At 43.6% G+C, this 19,682-nt stretch overlaps 1 protein-coding gene across 4 annotated transcripts in view; it reads left to right on the top strand.

The window, feature by feature from the left end:
- Positions 1-6,122, top strand: part of BAHD1 (bromo adjacent homology domain containing 1) — a 68,649-nt gene extending 62,527 nt beyond the window's left edge. For 2 of the 4 annotated variants that reach the window (XM_073348777.2, XM_073348779.2), the window contains exon 7: positions 2,276-6,122. In XM_073348777.2, the coding sequence (XP_073204878.1) occupies positions 2,276-2,465 (190 nt within the window). In that variant the 3' untranslated portion in view covers positions 2,466-6,122. Of the gene's footprint in view, positions 1-1,782 lie in introns of all 4 variants that reach the window. The other 2 variants (XR_012159465.2, XM_073348780.2) reach the window with 2 other exon arrangements.
- Positions 6,123-19,682: the final 13,560 nt, after the last annotated feature.

Here is a 19,682-nt window from a genome sequence, read left to right as displayed (position 1 = left end):
TAAAGTGAGCCATAGAATGAAAGTGTAGTAAAGAAAAGCTTGTTTACACAGTGAGTCCCTGGAAAAAAAAAAAGACAGGATGTTCTTACAAATGTGCTTGGTATGTCCAGAGGACAGGTTTGTTCCTACTCTAATTGCTTTGAACCTGTGAAGTTGCATCAGCTCTGACATGAAGCTGCTGTGATTGGAATACAGCCTTTCCTCATAAATTACAGTATGCTGAGGGGTTGCCCATTTCAGAATCCACAGCAGCTATTCCTGACTCACTGGCCACATGCTGAGATATTTTTACTGCACAGTGGAGCCAACTTGACAAATTTTGTACTAACTGGACCTGTTGGCGGTGTTCCTTGGAAATGTGCCTCTCTGCACACTGTACAAGCGGTCCATTGCTGACCTGTGCTAAACTGGTTTGAATGCTCAGGGAGTCCAAAGACACCAGCAAAGGCAGTGGGAAGGTGTTTTCACAAACTGGTCAGCAAAGCTGAATTCACTGACTCAGAAGAACCTCCTATATGGATTCTTGTTCAGATAACCACTGTTGCACAATGTGTCTTTGAAACCACTTGAAGAACTGATAAGTAGCATGATCTGTGGTATCCATTTCATTGAGATCTTGCAGATATCCTCCCCCATTCCTAAGTGCCTCTATTCAGGTGAGAGTTCAACCAGCTGGGTTAGTAAGCAGATGCCCAAAATTACATAAGCTTTGTTTATGGTGATTCCATCTCAGTGATACCACAGTCGTTGCAAAGTAAGTGTTTGAACTCAAGCTAGATAGGAAGGAGATCTTACCTGTGGATGGAGGATTTTGCTGCTTCAATGGCAGCTCTGTCTCTGGGGTATGTACCAAGCACAATGAGAAGAGTTTTCACCATGAGAATCGTGTTCAATCACAATCTGCTCCCCGAAGCCCATATTTCATCAGCGGTCAATAGTTGTTTGTTTGGTTTTAATCTTCAAAATATTTCAAATGTAGGCACTTTCTTCCTGATGTCGACCTTAGCATGGATATGCCAGCCTTTGATCTTTAGGCGGGATTACTGGTATGTGCACACTTGTGCCCTTAAACCGCTCCAGCTCTGCAGCTATTGCAGAACAAGCTTGGCTACTGTGCAGGAGTCTTCGCCTACAAGTTTTACACCCACATTCCATAGGTTTCTCACTTGCAGAACAGGCAGCTAGTGTATCATTATTTTATGGCTATACTCAGATAGCCTCATATAAGAGAGCTCTTCTACGTCAGGTATTGTCTGCTTATGTCCTGCTGCTACAGCTGAGCTCAGTGAGGTTCTTACAGCAGCTTCGCTATAAATAAACACGAGAAAGTACAGAAGGCAGGACCTTCTCTGCAGGGCCAGGAATGCTGTCCTTTTCAACACGCCCCACTGAATGTTTGTGTCATCACACTGGGCAAGGCTCAAGGTTTTTTATTTTACTTGGTGTTTGGGTGGCATGCTTTGTTCTGCTCCTGATCTCAGCTCTGTTTGTGCACGTTCTCTCCATTCGAGCTAAAATGTTTATATTTTTAAGGTGCCCAGGAGCCTTCTGCCATGAGTGCTTATAAATTAAAACACTGTGGTATAATTATCAGGTTGACTGGCTGGTGAATCATTTTATACACACACATTTTTTTCTGCAAATGTCCAGTCATTGTTTTAAAGTACTATAATGCACTAGGGCATATTCCTCCTCCTGCACCAGGCTCACAAACGGCAGGTCTTGTTCCAGAGTATCCAACTCCAGTATGCATTAATTTAAGTTTGTTTTGTCATCCTGCAGGACCAGTAGAAGGCCTTGTTGACTCAGAGAATGGAGTGACCTGGCTTCTGTGACCTGGCTTCTGTTCTTGCTTAATCACCTTTATTTGAGCAATAATTTTTTTCCAGTGCTGATCAACAGAAATAAAGCAAAGGTGGTTAAACGATGCAGATTGGCTGTTGTAATCCTCCATACTGTAAAACTGTACAGAATCTACCAGCCAGGAAATTTAAACTATTGTGCTATTTGGTAAAGCTCAGAGTAGTTATAACTTGTAAACCAACCTCTAGATCTTTTTGGAGAAAGGATAGTTCTATTCCAGAATCCATAACTTTATCCTCCCCACTCCTGCAGTAGCCTGGCAGGAATATACTATAATGGGTGTAACCCTAAGGAGCAGAAAGAGATTATAGTCTCTTCCAGCAGGAGACCTTAGCAGGAAAAGTGAAAGCTTGAGCAGTGAAGGCAGTAAATGAAGGTTCCCTGTGACATTTTGTATTTAATCACATTGCAGATTTTGTGCCTTGGCGAAGCGTCGTGTCGAGGGGATCCCAGGCAGGAAAACAATGATGGTTCCTCCGTCAGAAGAATATTCCACCCCTCCACATCGCAAGGTGCCAGAGGACACTGATCCTGATCTGGTTTTCCTCTGCCGCCATGTCTATGATTTTCGACATGGGCGCATCTTGAAGAATCCGCAGTAGCAAAACTCTTCAGTCCAGCTATGGTGATGATAAGTGGCGCCAGAGAGCCAGTGGCAGGTTGACTGTCTGGGACATCCATGCATGCTCAGCAACTTTTCTAGTACTGCTTGCAGGCCAGAAGGAATGTCCAAGCACTCTGTCCTCAAAGACTGAAAAGATTTCCGCATTCAGGAACAGATCCCTGTCAAGGAAGGCCAGCAGTTCAAAGCACAGCACTTCATTAAAGAGGATAAATTAAAATATATACCTATAAATAAATATATGTATATAGATATAGGTACTTGCATATGTAAATCTATATCTATATATGTATATAGAGATGCATATATTGAGAGGGGTTTTGCAGGGGAGAAAAGCCAGTATACTAAATCCAAAGCCATCATTGGTGGGGGTGGTCAGAATATGTAGGAGGGATGCTGTGGTGCAGGTATGAGTCAAGCTGTGATAGGTCCATGGTTTTCATGTCCTGATGTGAAGAGAGAGGGCGAAGCCTGGTTCATTTGCATGGTACAGGATAGCCATGCTTGCCCAGCAGAAAAGGCAGGGTGTGGGGATTCTTGATGTCACTGCTACTTCAAAATCCAGTAATTCCTCGTGAAGTTGTGCCAGGTGCAGTGTGGCTGTCTGCCATATTGAATAGTTTTTGCTTTGTAAAGGGAGAGGGACTCCTTTTCCCTATACAGTTTTTCTGCAGTCTATGATTTACTACCCAGATTAGGGCCTTTAGGCAGGCCGTGAACTCTGTTTCAGCTCCAAGGCAGAAAACGGGGCGAGGGATAGTAAGCCTTACCTCACGCCTTTATGGAAAGCTTCATGTCTGTCAGAGGTCCTTGGCCAATAGGGCACACTTCCAGCAGACACGTACTGTTGTAAGATATGGAACACACGAGGTTTGCTCTGTAGGTGAAAGCCATGCTTTTCTTCTCTTCAGGATACTTGTCTCCTTGCCCTCCTTGACATCAGAGGCTATCCCTAGCAGTATAAATGGTTTATTCTCTCCCTTCCAAGTTCAGTTTTCTTTGCTGTAGTTTAGTCCATATAGAATCTAGATGCGCACATTCCACCATAGGTGGGTAAGCTAGAGGCAGGGGAAGAAATGAAAAATATTTCCTTTGGCTATTTCATCCTAAAAATGACACCTGACATGATTGTTTTGGTCTTGGGCATGGTCATACTGCTGAGAAAATTAGCAGTGCTCTCTTTTGGTACTGCCTTCCATCCTCCTCCCCTACCACTTATACTGACATCTGAACATGCTCACCAGGGTGGCTTGGTTGCTTCTGAAAGGAACTGACCAATGAGAGGTGTGCGTTGTTGAAAAATGCTACCTGATTCCTACAGATACTTTTGCCTCTTGCCTTATGTGTATAGATCCTAGAGATACTTTAGTTTATCTTAACACAAACTATTGAAGTTAATTCTAAAGAAAACCAAAGGACAGCATAACAGAGTCCATTGAATCAGTCACACAAAGCTGGGAATCCATTTGTAGATTGCACTAATTTAAAGAATGAGAATCAACACTGTATCAATCCATGTACCTGCTGACTGCTGGAGTCACTCATTTAAACTAGGGACCTGTGTTTTCAGTTTTGGGGGTGCCTGAACTAGTGTTAAACAATAGAAGTGTTCATACTGCTTTAACGTTGTTGTCCTTTACGTGGAAGTAGCACTACCTGTACTCACCATGGACACTGACGGAGCTGGAATCAAGGGGATTTCCCTCTTGCTCTGATCACTGAGGCTACACCTACCTGGCCTGGAGAAAATATCCCTACCACATTCAATTCCGTTAAGTGAAAACAGTGCAGCCTGTGTTTCTGTTAGTACAGGTGATATCCATAGATTTGCTCTACATACCAAAGAGGGGAATGTTTGTGGAAGGACAAGAGGATCTCGAAAGAAGATGGGAAGGTCTGAGGCCCATGAGGTCCATGCCTGGAAGTGTGGCACATGTTCACCTGGTCTCAGTGGACAATTCCTGCTCAATATTCCAGAGGATGATGAAAAATTCCAAAGTCCCTGCCAGTGCACCCCAGAGAAAAACTCCCAAGCCTTCATTTTCAAGAGGTTTAACAGTAGGCACCTGAGCACAGATCCATAATTTAAGCATCTAATCCCACTTATACCTCAAGGTACTGTTGGTGTCAAGTAATTGTCTGTGTTTTCCTTAACAGTTACTTGGAATAAGGAGGTCAGGCCATTGGCACTACAGAGCGCATTTCACTACAGCAACAGGGCAGGGCAGGAGGAACCTCAGGGCTCTCACTTGGCCAAGTGAGAAGCATCATAGAGGGGATGCTCACTGGTTCTAGATGGGAGGACGGTACAGCTCCTGCTCCCTCATAGTATACAGTGGTGTGTTTGTGGAGCAATATTGTAGTTTCTGTAGCTGCTGCCTGCCCTTCTGGTCCCATGGTGAGAGGTAGTTTTTGTGGCTACATGGTGAAAAGGGGTGCACAGGGAAAATGGAGCAGTGGGACTAATACAGGGGAAACAGCCCAGATTGATGATAGGAACCCTTATATGGACGAGCTGATATGTCCTGAGTCAGATTTGGGACCCCTTGGAGAGCCATCCTGAGTAGGATCAATGGGGTCAGGGACAGACCATGCTAAGATGTCTGGGATCCTCTTTTGCAAAAGGAGTAGCTTTATTTACTGATGTCGTGACAGGGTTTCTCAAGCCCTCCTACTAACTCAAATCTGCACACTACTGCAAAGTCAGTAAAGCGTTTACTATCCAGCCTCAGAAACCACAGTCACTTGCTGAAAATCTTACTTCTCCTGGTTCCTCCCTTCCCACCCCCTCACCTGTCCTATCTCCTTTCCAGGGACGGGAAAAGAAATCCAACTTGCCCAAAGGGGAGAGGAAAAATTGTATTTACCCAGGTTCTGGGATGTGCTGTCACGCCTGTCCGGAGAGGAGAAATCCTCTCTCTTCTGATGTTATGTCAGAATCTGCTTCAGGCCAAGAACATTGTTCAAGACTCACATGGTTGCTTATGCTGTTGTGCAAACAGCATGTAAATGAATCAAAATGTCTTATCCATAATGAGAATATTTCATGCTTTTTTAATCTATTAGATATGGAAATATTTTTTGAAACTGAAAATGCAGTCGGTAGAATTTAAATTGAAATGTAATACATGTAAAATATATTTTAGTTGAGAATTTTGTAAAATGCACTTTTTTGTGTCTCTTCCCTGGTTTCCCAGATCTGTATTTCAGTGTTTACAGATGGAATGAGAGCATTCCCTATACCCTCCTTCTGTGAGAAAGATATATTAGAAGTAATTCTTAAAAAATAAATTTGAAAAATTGTATTGATTTAGAAAACAAATGTCAAGTGTTGTGCAGTTTTTATTTTCCGCAGTCACGTAGAATTCCATATGGCTTCCAGCACTGGCCAGTTTTCAGGCCGGGGGGCTCTTTGAACAATTTAAGAGGAGAATTGAGTAGATGCCAGTAATCTAGGAACCAGAAGCGAGCAAGATTGAGTCGGTTAGGAGCAGATGTTAATGTGCGACCTTGGTATGTGTGATTGATGGGAAACTTGCAGTTGGGAGCGAGGGGTGTGGATATCTGTAGGGTTGTAGAATGAGCCCACAGAGGGATAGGGAAAGTAGTTTGGTATCTTTGTTTGTGTCAAGAGAGCTACCCAAGGAAGAAGATGCTGAGTGAGCACTAGATGGGGGCATTGTTTTTTTTAATCTGGTTTCCCGTGGCCTCCATCCCAGGAGTATCTGAGAGAGGATGTCTTCCTCTCAAATGAATTAAAAATAAAAAAGAAGTTGACTTCTTAGTGGTAAAAGCCAAAACCCCTCAGCCTCCAAGTCCTGTGCCTTCAGACCACCAGACAGAAACACCCATTGGAACAGACGCATTCAGCAAAGCATTCTGAGGGATGACAGATTATCACCTTGTGAGCGGGGGGGAGGAAGGGAGAGTCCCTTCGACATCACCAGGAGGTCAGTGGATGTCTGTAATTTGTATTACAATACCGCCTAGAGGCCCCAACTGTGACAGATAGACCCTGTTGTGCTGGGCACTGTACATGCACATAGTGAGAGACTGTCCCTGTCCCAAAGAGCTTAGAGTCGAAATAGACAGGACGAAGAAAGGGTGGAGAGGAAACAGAGGCAGAAGGGGTGAAGTGACTTGCCTATGCTCACCCAGCAGGTCAGTGGCAGGGCTGGGAATAGAAGCCAGGTCCTCTGACTCCTAGGCTGGTGCTCCATCCACTGGACTCACTTTCTTTGTCTATTGCTCTGTGTGCAAATCTAAATGTATCTAAATAGGGCTGGTTTATTTAATGCAAATTAAATATTGTGTCTTCTTTGAGTCTGTTGGCAGGTTCGCTGTGGGAATTGGATCCACTGGAGAGGAACTTCGTCCGTTTCAGCAGGTTGGAGAAAGCTTGGAGATTGAGGTGGCTGCGGAAATGGGTTTTTAAGGCCGCTAGTTGGGTGGGAAAACTTGGCATTGCAGGTTATGTGGCTGTGCACCATCCGTTGACTAGGCCACCGCTATCTATTGGCAAAGCCACCAGCAGTCAGTGAAGGCACAAGGAGGGGGAGATGCATGCAGGGAGTTAGCTAGTGATCATCCTGAGCCACGAAGCTCTATACTTATTTTAATTTCTGTATTTTGAAAATACTACAGTGTTGGACATTTCTGGACTTGCCGGTTTGTGCATGGTCCATTTCCTAAGTGTGTCATACTGTTTGTCAGGAGCTGCGTTCACAAACTCTTCACTACTTCTGAATTGTTCAAATGTCTCTCCTTTTATTTTCCTTCTCATGCACAGATTTGGAGAGGCATTGGGCATCACAACCATCAAAGAGCATTTATTGATGGTATCCTCGCTCATCAACTAGTAATGGACCTAATTTCTGATTTTCTGACTTTCCCCATGTTAGTAATACCCTTTCTGATACACACACCCTCACCCACACAAACACCCTTACCCTCTTTGGCTGCTCTAATTCTGCATTTTTCCTGCCTTTATCTTTTCTCTGCAGTATTAACTGATTATATTCTCTTTTGCTTCTGTCTCACTTCCAAGGAAGGCTTCTATTATACCCCAGATCTCTGATCAGTCCTTGATGAAGCCATATTGGCCATGCCTTGCTGTGTTCTTTTACAGTGGAATAGTAGCCTGTGTGTTCGTTCGTTCTCTGGTGTGTGCGCTCTCTCTTGAGTGTCTTCATTTCTTGCTCCTGCAGACAGTAGCACCAGGCTCAGGCAAGGAAGCATTCTACATGGGCAGCCATCTGCACCAGGAAACTGGTGAGTGATCCCATGGCCTTTTCCTCAGTGGCTACCTCCATGTGTAAAAACGCATCTGCAGCGGGGTGTGATGCTGTCATCTGCCAGCATCACAGTCCAGGAGGTCTCTACAGCAATCTTATAAAACCAGGTTTACGCTCTAAAAGAAGAAAATGCCTCCAATGAAGAGGGCCCCAAAGGGCAGAGGCGAGTATAGTTTTGTATATCTTGAGACGGTTTGAAGTTTGGGATTTTGGGGAGGAGACGGGAAGTAGGACCTTTGATGGGTGCGTGGCTATTGGGTAGGTCTGCCATCTGGTGGCAGACTCATGACTGGGAGGCATAGCCAGAATGTTATGTGTGGTAGTGAGGGTAGGAACTGATCTAGCTATCATCAACATTACTTTAAAAGGAGCCAAATCCTGGAGTCCTTACTCAAGTTACCAAAAAAAAAAAAAACCCCAAACCCTCTTCCCCCTCCCTCCCCACGAAACTTTTGTTTTGAGAAGGACTGAGAACTGCGGGCTTGGCCCATAGCACCTATAGCTGTATGACACCCACCAAGCATAGCTCCCTGGGGAAACACTGCTGCTGGATGGCCAGGCTGGCACAGCAGGGAGCGGAGATCATTGGGATGGGGGTCAGTGCCTTGAGCTGCTTACCTTGAGGTCTGATTAAAAGAACCAGAAAGCTCTCCAAAACTCAGCAGAGCCTTGAGTGCTGCTCCATGAGGCTCAGCCAAGCCCCTCAATCTGGGCAGACACAGAGCAGTTTGGATTATGGGGTGATTTCCTCTCTGAAGGCCCTTGGAAGTGGAAAGGGCAATTTATAGACGTGATGGACTGTTTTTCATTAATGGGAGCTGGACCCCTTACACAAGGGAAGGGAGAGAATGAGTCCTGGGAGCAAGACAAGGGAGGAGGGGAAAAAAAGAATCTATGTCTGTTACAGACACTGAATTAGCACCTCAGTATACAGCGGGGGGCAGGGGGGGAAATTGGTGTGGTTTGTGGGAGAGATGGTGGGGTAGCACACAGTAACCACATACAGTATGTGCAAAATGCCTCAAACCCCAGCCCAGCAGGTCATAAATACAGTGGGTGGTGTAACCAGCTTCTGGTGAGGGCAGTCCTCTCCTCTTTCACTCCCAGAGCTCCAGTGATGCATCCTCTCTTTAACCCCATCAGTGCCACGGGAGGCTATTCTGTAGCCCATACACTCACTAATACCCACTCCTCACATATTAACTGTCCTTGCCAATTTCAGGTCCATGGGGGTGCTATGTAGGCAGATAGTGAGGATATAGAGAAACAACTTGCAGGTCTGTGAAAGCTCAGCACAGACCTCTGTGGACTGAACAATGACTTTTCTTGTGGATTTTTAGAGCTGCATTTTGAGTGTGGTGGATCCCAGTTCTGGGCTGTCTCTTTTTTGTGCTGTCGTAAAGAATGCTCGTTTTGTTTGTTTTTTCTTCACCTATGGATACAATTAAATTATAAGTTTATCTAGGTTGTTGGGCAAAGGTAATGTTATGGAGTTGTAGGAGATAATCCATAGAGACAATTCCAAATTATAGAACACTTCCTGATATTGATGGAATCCAAGTGAAATTCAGTAAACATTATCATGGTAACCTGAGCTTGCAAGTATGCACAAGCACAGTGTACTGTTGCGAAGACTGGTTTGAAGCATGGTAAGTGAAGACATGCAGTGCTGAGACACAGTTTTGCTTGCTGGAGTAATGCTGTGTGGACAACCAGCCATGTTTGTGTAACCAGGTTCAGACATGCTCTGGTGCAGTGTGGATAGGCCCTCCCTGGCTTTTTAGAAAGATGCGGCTGCAGCTCCTGAGCTGCTTTTAAAGGGAATCTTCTCATCCAAAATGGGAAGCGACTTCCTCAGAAGGAGGACTGCGGAAAGGTTATTATTGAGGTTACAGGGACAAACCATCCCGATGTGTAAAAAGAATAGTAAATATGGCAGGCGACCAGCTTGGCTTAACAGTGAAATCCTTGCTGATCTTAAACACAAAAAAGAAGCTTACAAGAAGTGGAAGATTGGACAAATGACCAGGGAAAAGTATAAAAATATTGCTCGGGCATGCAGGAGTGAAATCAGGAAGGCCAAATCACACCTGGAGACGCAGCTAGCAAGAGATGTTCAGAGTAACAAGAAGGGTTTCTTCAGGTATGTTAGCAACAAGAAGAAAGTCAAGGAAAGTGTGGGCCCCTTACTGAATGAGGGAGGCAACCTAGTGACCGAGGATGTGGAAAAAGCTAATGTACTCAACACTTTTTTTGCCTCCGTCTTCACGAACAAGGTCAGCTCCCAGACTACTGCACTGGGCAGCACAGCATGGGGAGGGGGTGACCAGCCCTCTGTGAAGAAAGAAGTGGTTCGGGACTATTTAGAAAAGCTGGATGAGCACAAGTCCATGGGGCCGGATGCGCTGCACCCGAGGGTGCTAAAGGAGTTGGCGGATGTGATTGCAGAGCCATTGGCCATTATCTGAAAACTCATGGTGATCGGGGGACGTCCCGGACGACTGGAAAAAGGCTAATGTAGTGCCCATCTTTAAAAAAGGGAAGAAGGAGGATCCTGGGTACTACAGGCCAGTCAGCCTCACCTCAGTCCCTGGAAAAATCATGGAGCAGGTCCTCAAGGAATCCATTATGAAGCATTTGGAGGAGAGGAAGGTGATCAGGAACAGTCAGCATGGATTCACCAAGGGCAAGTCATGCCTGACTAATCTAATTGCCTTCTATGATGAGATAACTGGCTCTGTGGATGAGGGGAAAGCAGTGGACGTGTTGTTCCTTGACTTTAGCAAAGCTTTTGGCACGGTCTCCCACAATATTCTTGTCAGCAAGTTAAAGAAGTATGGGCTGGATGAATGGACGATAAGGCGGACAGAAAGCTGGCTAGATTGTCGGGCTCAACGGGTAGTGATCAATGGCTCCATGTCTAGTTGGCGGGCAGTATCAAGTGGAGTGCCCCAAGGGTCGGTCCTCGGGCCGGTTTTGTTCAATATCTTCATTAATGATCTGAAGGATGGTGTGGATTGCACCCTCAGCAAGTTTGCAGATGAGACTAAACTGGGAGGAGAGGTAGATACATTGGAATGTAGGGATAGGATACAGAAGGCCCTGGACAAATCAGAGGATTGGGCCAAAAGAAATCTGATGAGGGTCAACAAGGACAAGTACAGAGTCCTGCACTTAGGACGGAAGAACCCAATGCACCGCTACAGACTAGGGGCCGAATGGCTCGGCAGCAGTTCTGCAGAAAAGGACCTAGGGGTTACAGTGGACAAGAAGCTGGATATGAGTCAACAGTGTACCGTTGTTGCCAAGAAGGCCAATGGCATTTTGGGATGTATAAGTAGGAGCATTGCCATCCGATCAAGGGACGTGATCATTCCCCTCTATTCGACATTGGTGAGGCCTCATCTGGAGTACTGTGTCCACTTTTGGGCCCCACACTACAAGAAGGATGTGGGAAAAATTGGAAAACGTCCAGCGGAGAGCAACAAAAATGATTAGGGGACTGGAACACATGACTTATGAGGAGAGGCTGAGGGAACTGGGATTGTTTAGTCTGCGGAAGAAAAGAATGAGAGGGGATTTGATAGCTGCTTTCAACTACCTGAAAGGGGGTTCCAAAGAGGATGGATCTAGACTGTTCTCAGTGGTAGGAAATGACAGAACAAGGAGTAATGGTCTCAAGTTGCAGTGGGGGTGGTTTAGGTTGGATATTAGGAAAATTTTTTTCACTAGGAGGGTGGTGAAACACTGGAATGCGTTACCTAGGGAGGTGGTGGAATCTCCTTCCTTAGAAGTTTTTAAGGTCAGGCTTGACAAAGCCCTGGCTGGGATAATTTAGTTAGGGATTGGTCCTGCTTTGAGCAGGGGGTTGGACTAGATGACCTCCTGAGGTCCCTTCCAACCCTGATATTCTATGATTCTAAGGGATCTGGGGGTCATAGTGGATCACAAGCTAAATATGAGTGAACAGGGTATGTTGCACACACACAAAAAAGCAAACATCTTTGTGGGATGTATTAGCAGGAGTGTTGTAAGCAAGACACGAGAAGTAATTCTTCCACTCTGCTCTGTGCTGACTAGGTCTCAGCTGGAGTATTGTGTCCAGTTCTGGGCACCACATTTCGGGAAAGATGTGGACAAACTTGAGAGAGTCCAGAGAAGAACAACAAAAATGATTAAAGGTCTAGAAAACATGACTATGAGGAAAGATTTGAAAAAAATGGGTTTGTTTAGCCTGCAAAAGAGAAGACTAACGGGGGACATGATAATAGTTTTCAAGTACATAAAAGATTGTTACAAGAAGGAGGGAGAAAAATTGTTCTACTTAACCTCTGAGGCTAGGACAAGAAGCAATGGGCTTAAATTACAGCAAGGGCAGTTTAGGTTGGACATTAGGAAAAACTTCCTACCTGTCAGGGTGGTTAAGCACTGGAATAAATTGCCTAGGGAGGCTGTGGAATCTCCATCATTGGAGATTTTTAAGAGCAGGTTAGAAAACACCTGTCAGGGACTTAGTCCTGCCCTGAGTGCAGGGGACTGGACTAGATGACCTCTCAAGATCCCTTTCAGTCCTACGATTCTGTAATTCTATACTGCCCCTACCAGCCTTCTGGTATGTTTCATTAAAGCTCCAGGGCTTGCTTCTTTGTAGGATTATGCTTTTTGCCAGAGCATACAGTGCCCTCAATTTCTTTACTAAGAATCCTTGTTACCAGTGCTGTTCCTTACAGAAAACTCTGTGCAAGTTTTACCTGTAAACCAGAAAAATTGATAGAAATGAGAGATAATGTAGGGTGAGATCAGGAAAAAAAGACTTCTTGACAATAAAATTGATTAAGCAATAAATAATTATTTATTGATAATAAATATATCAAATATTTAAGTATAATAAATATTTTATTAATTAAAATATTTAATATTATATTATTAAATATAATAAATAATTATTTATTGATTAAGCAATAAATAAATAAAATTGTGAATAGTCTCCCAAAGGAAGGAGGTAACTTCTGCATGTAACATTTAAACTGGACTGCACAGAACAGTAAGTTCAGGAGGCAGAGCCCTGCGTATTCCTGCTTCCATGACTGGAGGCTTTTGTTCCAGAATCATTGCTCTTACATTTTTTTATTTGTTTATTTCAATCCTTTTGGTTGCAAAGAGATCTTTGCAAAAGTGAATCTACTTTTACTCAGTACCTTGCTTGTTTATCTACCCGGGTCTGGAGACAGACTGAAGCAATAGCTCTAAGAGAAGTGTGTGACTAGCACTTGTTAATACTGAAAACCAACAATGACAAGATTGTCAGCATTAACTATTTAACTGTGCATTGTTTTAGCTGAAACAGCCAGGTAATGTTTCTATCCCACAATCCCAACCACCTTCCATGCCTTCCCAAATACTAAAAGCCCCACCAGGTCCTTAATCAAAGGCCAAATCCCCCAGCTTCCCCTTGTTAGCTTCCCTAGGCATTGCAACACAAATCCATGGCACATCGAAAACATGGGGACAATGTAAAAGAGAAGTGGATTTCGTATCAAAGCAAGCAACATGAGGAATACTGGACCTAGTCTCAATTGTTTTCATATTTATATTAAATGAACTCTTTCTGTGAACCTGATATTGGTATGGAATTTATGGGCTGACATACCAGAGAGGTTAGGCTTGCTACAGAGGTCTTTGGGGCTGCAAGCTCTGGTTGTCCCTAAGCCTCCGAGTGCCAGAAGCTGGAACTGGATTACAGGGGATGGATCACTCAATAATTGCCCTGTTCTGTTCATTCCCTCTGAAGCATCTGGCATTGGCACTGTCAGAGACAGAATACTGGGCTAGATGGGCTAGTCTGACCCAATATAGCCATTCTTATGATCACTAGGTGTGACAATTGTGCATTGCTAGAGAGATGGACTGTATGAACTAATAGGCCAGGCAACATGTAATCTGTCAAGCTGGACCTATGTTCTCCAGCAGGACCTGTGGTTTCTCCAGCGCTGTGGTGTGGCAGGCTCAGGAGTTCATGGTGGGTTCATTTAAATAACAAATGTAATGCTTTAATGAACTAAATGACAATGATTAGCACAACCAGTGCAGTAGCTCCATGTGCTGCTTGTTTAGATATTAAATGCATGCTGCTCCATATTTTCAGTGGGCCACATCTATAGTGAAAATGTGTAAGTACCTTGTAGAAGTTGCTGGGGGAAGCTGGAGGTTTGGGCATACTGGGCATTTGGCACCTGGGAAAGCACTGGAGGTGATTTAGGGTTATGGCACATAAGATGAATGTTGACATTTAAATTGTCATCTTAGGTTTCAGAATGAAGTCCACTGAGATAATGAGCCGGTTCAGACCTCAGAGCTATTGTTTCATACTGTCTGCAGTCTCACAAAGACAACACTCTGTTTACATTTGCTTCATGGTTTTACGCTTTTCTTATTTTGGATATAAAATATTTTTTTTAAATGAAATTTAGTGCTCCATGATTTAGTTGGGGATTGGTCCTGCTTTGAGCAGGGGGTTGGACTAAATGACCTCCTGAGGTCCCTTCCAACCGATATTCTATGATTCTATGAAATTCTGTGGCAAGTGATGGATTCTAGGGCATGTTCTCCACCTGTAGAATGGAGAAATACAGAGGGCTTACCAATGCATCTCTGGCAGCATAAGACTCCAGGCATTTCTACAGAGCAAAAACTGTACATCAGCTAGCCTATCTGAGCTAGCTTTATTCCAGTTAGCATGCGTAATGGTAGCAGTGAAGGTAACACAACGCAGGCTAGCAAGCCAAGTACAGAGCCAGGGTTTGGGCCAGGCTTGTATGATCTGTGCTGAAGCCCACACTGCACTGTCTGCACTGCTCGGTGACCCAAGCTAGCTCAGACAGGCAAGACCATGCACAGCTTTTCCGCCGTAGACATAAACTCTGTGACTTGTGGTACTTATTTTACAGGGGGTAAGGCCAGAAGGGACCACCACCTCATTTCGATAGTGGACAATTCCTGGATGCCATCGTGTTATCAAGTCAGAGAACAAAAGCCATAAGTTGTTGGTTACATTTAACTGCCACGACAACATGTGTAATTGTAACTGACAGTAATTGTGTCACAGCAAAGTGACAGGAGCAATTCTGACTGTCAGATTAAAGTGACAGAATACTCCTAACAATTTTCCCACAGCTTTTTCCCATTCAAGTGACTACTGAAAAATGAGCCACAGACAAAGTAGCATGTGTAGCTGAGTGTTTTGACTGATTAAAGATGGCAGGATCAGGCGCAGAGGGAGGGAAAATCTTCCAGAAAAAAGTGTGAGCATTAGCATAGGCCCATGTTAACTAATCTAGGACAACCAAGAAAGAGAAATCATGGCTTGAATAGAGGCAGATGTGCTCCTCCAGTGGCTGCCATTGGTATGTAGCCTTTTTCTCTCTCCCTTTCAGCCAACACCATTTTCCCAGATCAATAATTGTTTAGAAACTTGAAGGTCTTATTCACAAACCCAGCACTTGTCTTCAAGAGAAGCACAACTGCATTTCCTTATCATGCCTCCTTTGTTCTTTTCTGAGGTAACAGCAGCACCATCAACAGAGCTTCCTCAGAACTAATGGATGAGCACACTCAACAACCAACATCCCGCTAAGATAGAAAGCACATCCCACCAAGGCTTGAATAGCAAAACTTTAAAAATGATCTGCAAAGAATTTATTACAAATGAGCTTTAGCCTGTTTGTTTATGATGGAGAAAGAATGTCTGAAAGATTTTTCTTTTCCGTGTTTAAAAAAATAAGATCTGTTTTTGTTTTAACCGTAAGAAATATCAGGAATGCCAAATTTTCTCTTTTCTGGTTTTATAGGAGTATTTCTTACAAGTCTCAGGGATGTTTATCATGAGCTCTAACACATTAAGGGAACAAAGAGAACCATGGGAATTAGGTACCAGTCAGTCTACTTCAATACCTGGAAAGATACTGGAACAAATTATTTATTCATTTGTAAGCACCTAGAGGATAAGAAATTAATATGGAATAGCCAACATGGATTTGTCAAGAACAAATCATGCCAAACAATCTAATTTCTTTCTTTGACAGGTAACTGGCCTAGTGGCTAAGGGGGAAGCAGTAGACGTGATATATCTTGATTTTTGTAAGGTTTTTGACACAGTCCCATGCGACATACTCATAAGCAAAATGTGGGGAAATGTGATATACATGAAACTACTATAAAATGATGGCATATCTGGTTGAAAAACCATACTGAGTCACTATCAATGGTTCACAGTCAAACTATTCAATTTTTTCATTCATTATTTGGATTATGAAGTGGAGAGTATGCTTATAAAATTTGCAGATGACACCAAGCTGGGAGGGGTTGCAAGCACTTTGGAGGGCAGGATTAGAAGTCAAAACAACCTTGACAAATTGGAGAATTGGCCTGAAATCAACAAGATGAAATTTAGTAAAGATAAGTACGAAATACTACACTTAGGAAGGAAAAATCAAACACAGCTCCAAAATGGGGAATAACTGTCGAAGTTGGTAGTACTGCTGAAAAGGATCTGGTAGTTATAGAGGATCACAAATGAATGAGTCAACAATGTGATGCAGTGGCAAAAAAGGCTAGTATTGTGGGGTGTATTAACAGGAGTGTCAGATGCAGGACAGGGGAGGTAGTTGTTCTGCTTTGCTTGGCACTGATAAGGGGTCAGCTGGAGTACTGAGTCCAGCTCTGGGTGCCACACTTCGAGAGTTGTGGACAAATTGGAGAGTCCAAAGGAGAGCAACAAAAATGTTACAAGGTTTAGAAAACCTGACCTGTGAGGAAAGGTTATAAAACCTTGGCATGTTTAGTCTTGAGAAAAGAAGACTAAGGGGACCTGATAAGTTTTAAAATATCTTAAGGACTGTTATAAAGAAGACTGTGATCAGTTGTTCTCCATGTCCACTGAACGTAGGACAAGAGGTAATGGGCTTAATCTGCTGCAGGGAGAGATTTAGGTTAGATGTTAGAAAAAACTTTCTAACCATAAGGATAGTTAACAAACCCATACTTTATCCAAAATGTTAATTAGTTACTGAAGTTCAATGTGTTCAGTAAAAACAAAGAAAAACCGAAAGAGTTCTAAATTATCTGGCAAAAAATCCCCTCCCCTCTCAATCGCTTAATTTTCAGTTTTTTGACTCTTACAATGTCAACATTTCACTGATTCTCCCATCACCATAGAGTCTTCCAGGCTAGAGAGGATTTGAAATTTTCATGTTAAAAAGAAAAGTGAAAAAAACCAAACAAACATTTTTCAAGTCTTTGGCATCCAGACTGAGAAATAAAGGGCACAACTCCTCAATTTTTCCCTTTGCAGGCCACATTTAACAAGGAGAAAAATCCTTTTTAGTCCTTCTACTGTGTGTATTGCACTACTGTGTATTGTATGTAGAGGAACTATTCATCTCTATTCAAGCCCCACTAAGCACCATCTAACTGTCCCTCTAGCAAGCTGCATATACCCCTCACAACCAGCACAGGTTAGAGCAGTGGTTCTCAAGCTTTAGCAAACCAAGGACCCCCATTTTGATTAAAAAATTTTCACGGATCCCAAAACCCCCTGCTCAGCCCCAGGCCCTGCCCCCACCCCACCTCTTCCCACCCCCACTCCACTCCTGCTCCTCCTCTTCCCCGCCTCTTTCTGCCCCCACCCCTGAGTATGCCCCGTCCCCACTCCACCCACTCCCTCCTGCACGCCACTGAACAGCTGTTTTGCGACATGCAGGAGGCACTGGGAGGGAGGGGGAGGAGTTGGTCAGCAGGGCCAGCAGCCCCGGACATGACTTGCAGACCCCCTAGAGTACCCTCACAGTCCCCCAGGGGTTCATGGACCTCAGTTGGAGAAACCCTGGGTTAGAGGATTAGAGGTGACTCTGAGCTGCAAAGTTTGGGTTTGTTCTGAACTTCTGTAGAGTTCAGGGGTGTTCAACCATTTAAAAAAAGAAGCCAGCCACAAAGTCAAAAATGTAGTTCTGAACTCCTGCAAAGTTTAGGCATGATTGGATCCAGAGTTTTGGTTTGGATCATCTATCGATCATATACTTAAAAGTGGCCAAAATGATAGGTTCCTTAATACACTGTACTGACTGAATGTACATAATACATATATATTGATAATACAACATTTCTGTATGTATTTATAAAATTATATTAATCTCCCTTCTCAAAATTCATTCTTTCTTGGAGGTTTATAAACTAGTCATACATATTAATAGAAAAATAAATACCAAGTGAAAACAGGAGTCCTGAAGCTTGCAGCCAGGTGACCCTCTGGTTTTATTGCCTACTCCCTAGTCATCCTCTCCAGTGCTTGTCATCTCTTCCTCCAAATGTATGGCCCAATCCCACTCCCTTTGAAGTAAATGAAAAATCTAAAATTGACTTCAGTGGGAGTTAGTTAATCCCTGAGTTTGTAAATTCTTTGGGGGCAGGGACACTGTATTTCTTCAGTGGGAGTTAGTTAATCCCTGAGTTTGTAAATTCTTTGGGGGCAGGGACACTGTATTTCTTCTGGAAAACACCATTCGTATCTATGATTTTCTGTAAGTAATAAAATATACCCACACCAGCACCTGTACGGTTTTGATAATGAAAGCAAATGTTAAGCACTTCGGTCAGTGTACCCAGGCTTCTTTCCTATTTCTGCCGGTATTCTAGAGATTTGGGTAGGAGGCATTTTAAAGGCAAATATAAAGAATTTTGAAAAGCCTGATACAAGTTTCTTCTGCTGCTGGTGCCAGGAAAACTGATGCTTAAGATTCTTCTCTTGGATACTGAATGGCCTCTTTGTCTCCTTTCCATCAGGCAGGGCCCGGATTAAGCACAGTTTCCACTAGAGTGTCTCTGTGACTGCAGAACCAGGGAGGTGATGAATGGCTAGGACTGCATGTTCCTTGGACAGAAGATGAACAGCATTTGGAGCCTAAGGTACAGGCACAGGCAGCACAGAGATCATCTGTCATTTGTAAATGAGGCGTCAATTTACAAAGGTGAAGGACCATGAAATGGCTTAGCTGTGGTGGGTATTTGAGGGGGTGAGATGGGAGGTAAGTACAGGAGACCATCCCTGATTATAGCATTAATTTTCATTTTTATTGTACCCCTCTCACCTCTCCTGCCCCCAAATACAAAAAGGGGATTTCACCCTTGTTTGGGGGTGGGAACAGATCATATGACTTGCTTTCTGGAGAAGTGCCATATGCTACATGTATTGTGAACTGTAGCAAAACACTATTTTGTAGATACCGTTCCTTTTTAAAGAGCTCTGCAAACACTAACGGGTTCTCTCATGCTGGTATTAGCTCAACTGAAGCAATGGGGAAGCTGACAAAGGTAAGTAACTGGAGACCTCACAGCAAGTCAGTTTCTCACAATAAATGGGATCATTACCACTCCTAATTACTCTAAATCAGTGATCCTCAGACTGAGGCTCCCAACTCGCAAGTGGCTCTTTAATGTGTCTCCTGCAGCTCTTTGCAGCACACGATAGTAAAACGCCGTGTGGTTTAATTACTAGCCAATCTGATGCTTTTACTACGTTATTAACCAACTGTAGTTGATAAAATAATAATACTGGCCCCTCATTATGTCTGAGAATAAACTAAACTAAATATTTCCTCTGTCATACTATTTACATATGAATATATAATACTATAGTAAATGAAACAATGAATTCACACTACTGTGGCACGTTTGGATAATGTTGATCGCTAATTTGGCTCCTGAGCCACTGGGGTCTGAGTATCACTAATCTAAATTATCTAAAGAGCAAGTAAATAAAATGTAATTCCTGCAGCCAGTTGTGGAGCTTCACATGGACACACAAGAGCCGGGAATGGGCCTTTTGCCATGTCCAAAATGGCCTTTTAAGC

Source organism: Lepidochelys kempii, chromosome 6 (assembly GCF_965140285.1).
Source record: "Lepidochelys kempii isolate rLepKem1 chromosome 6, rLepKem1.hap1, whole genome shotgun sequence".
In the NCBI taxonomy this organism is placed as follows: Eukaryota; Metazoa; Chordata; order Testudines; family Cheloniidae; genus Lepidochelys; species Lepidochelys kempii.
This window is presented reverse-complemented; position numbering and strand designations above follow the sequence as displayed.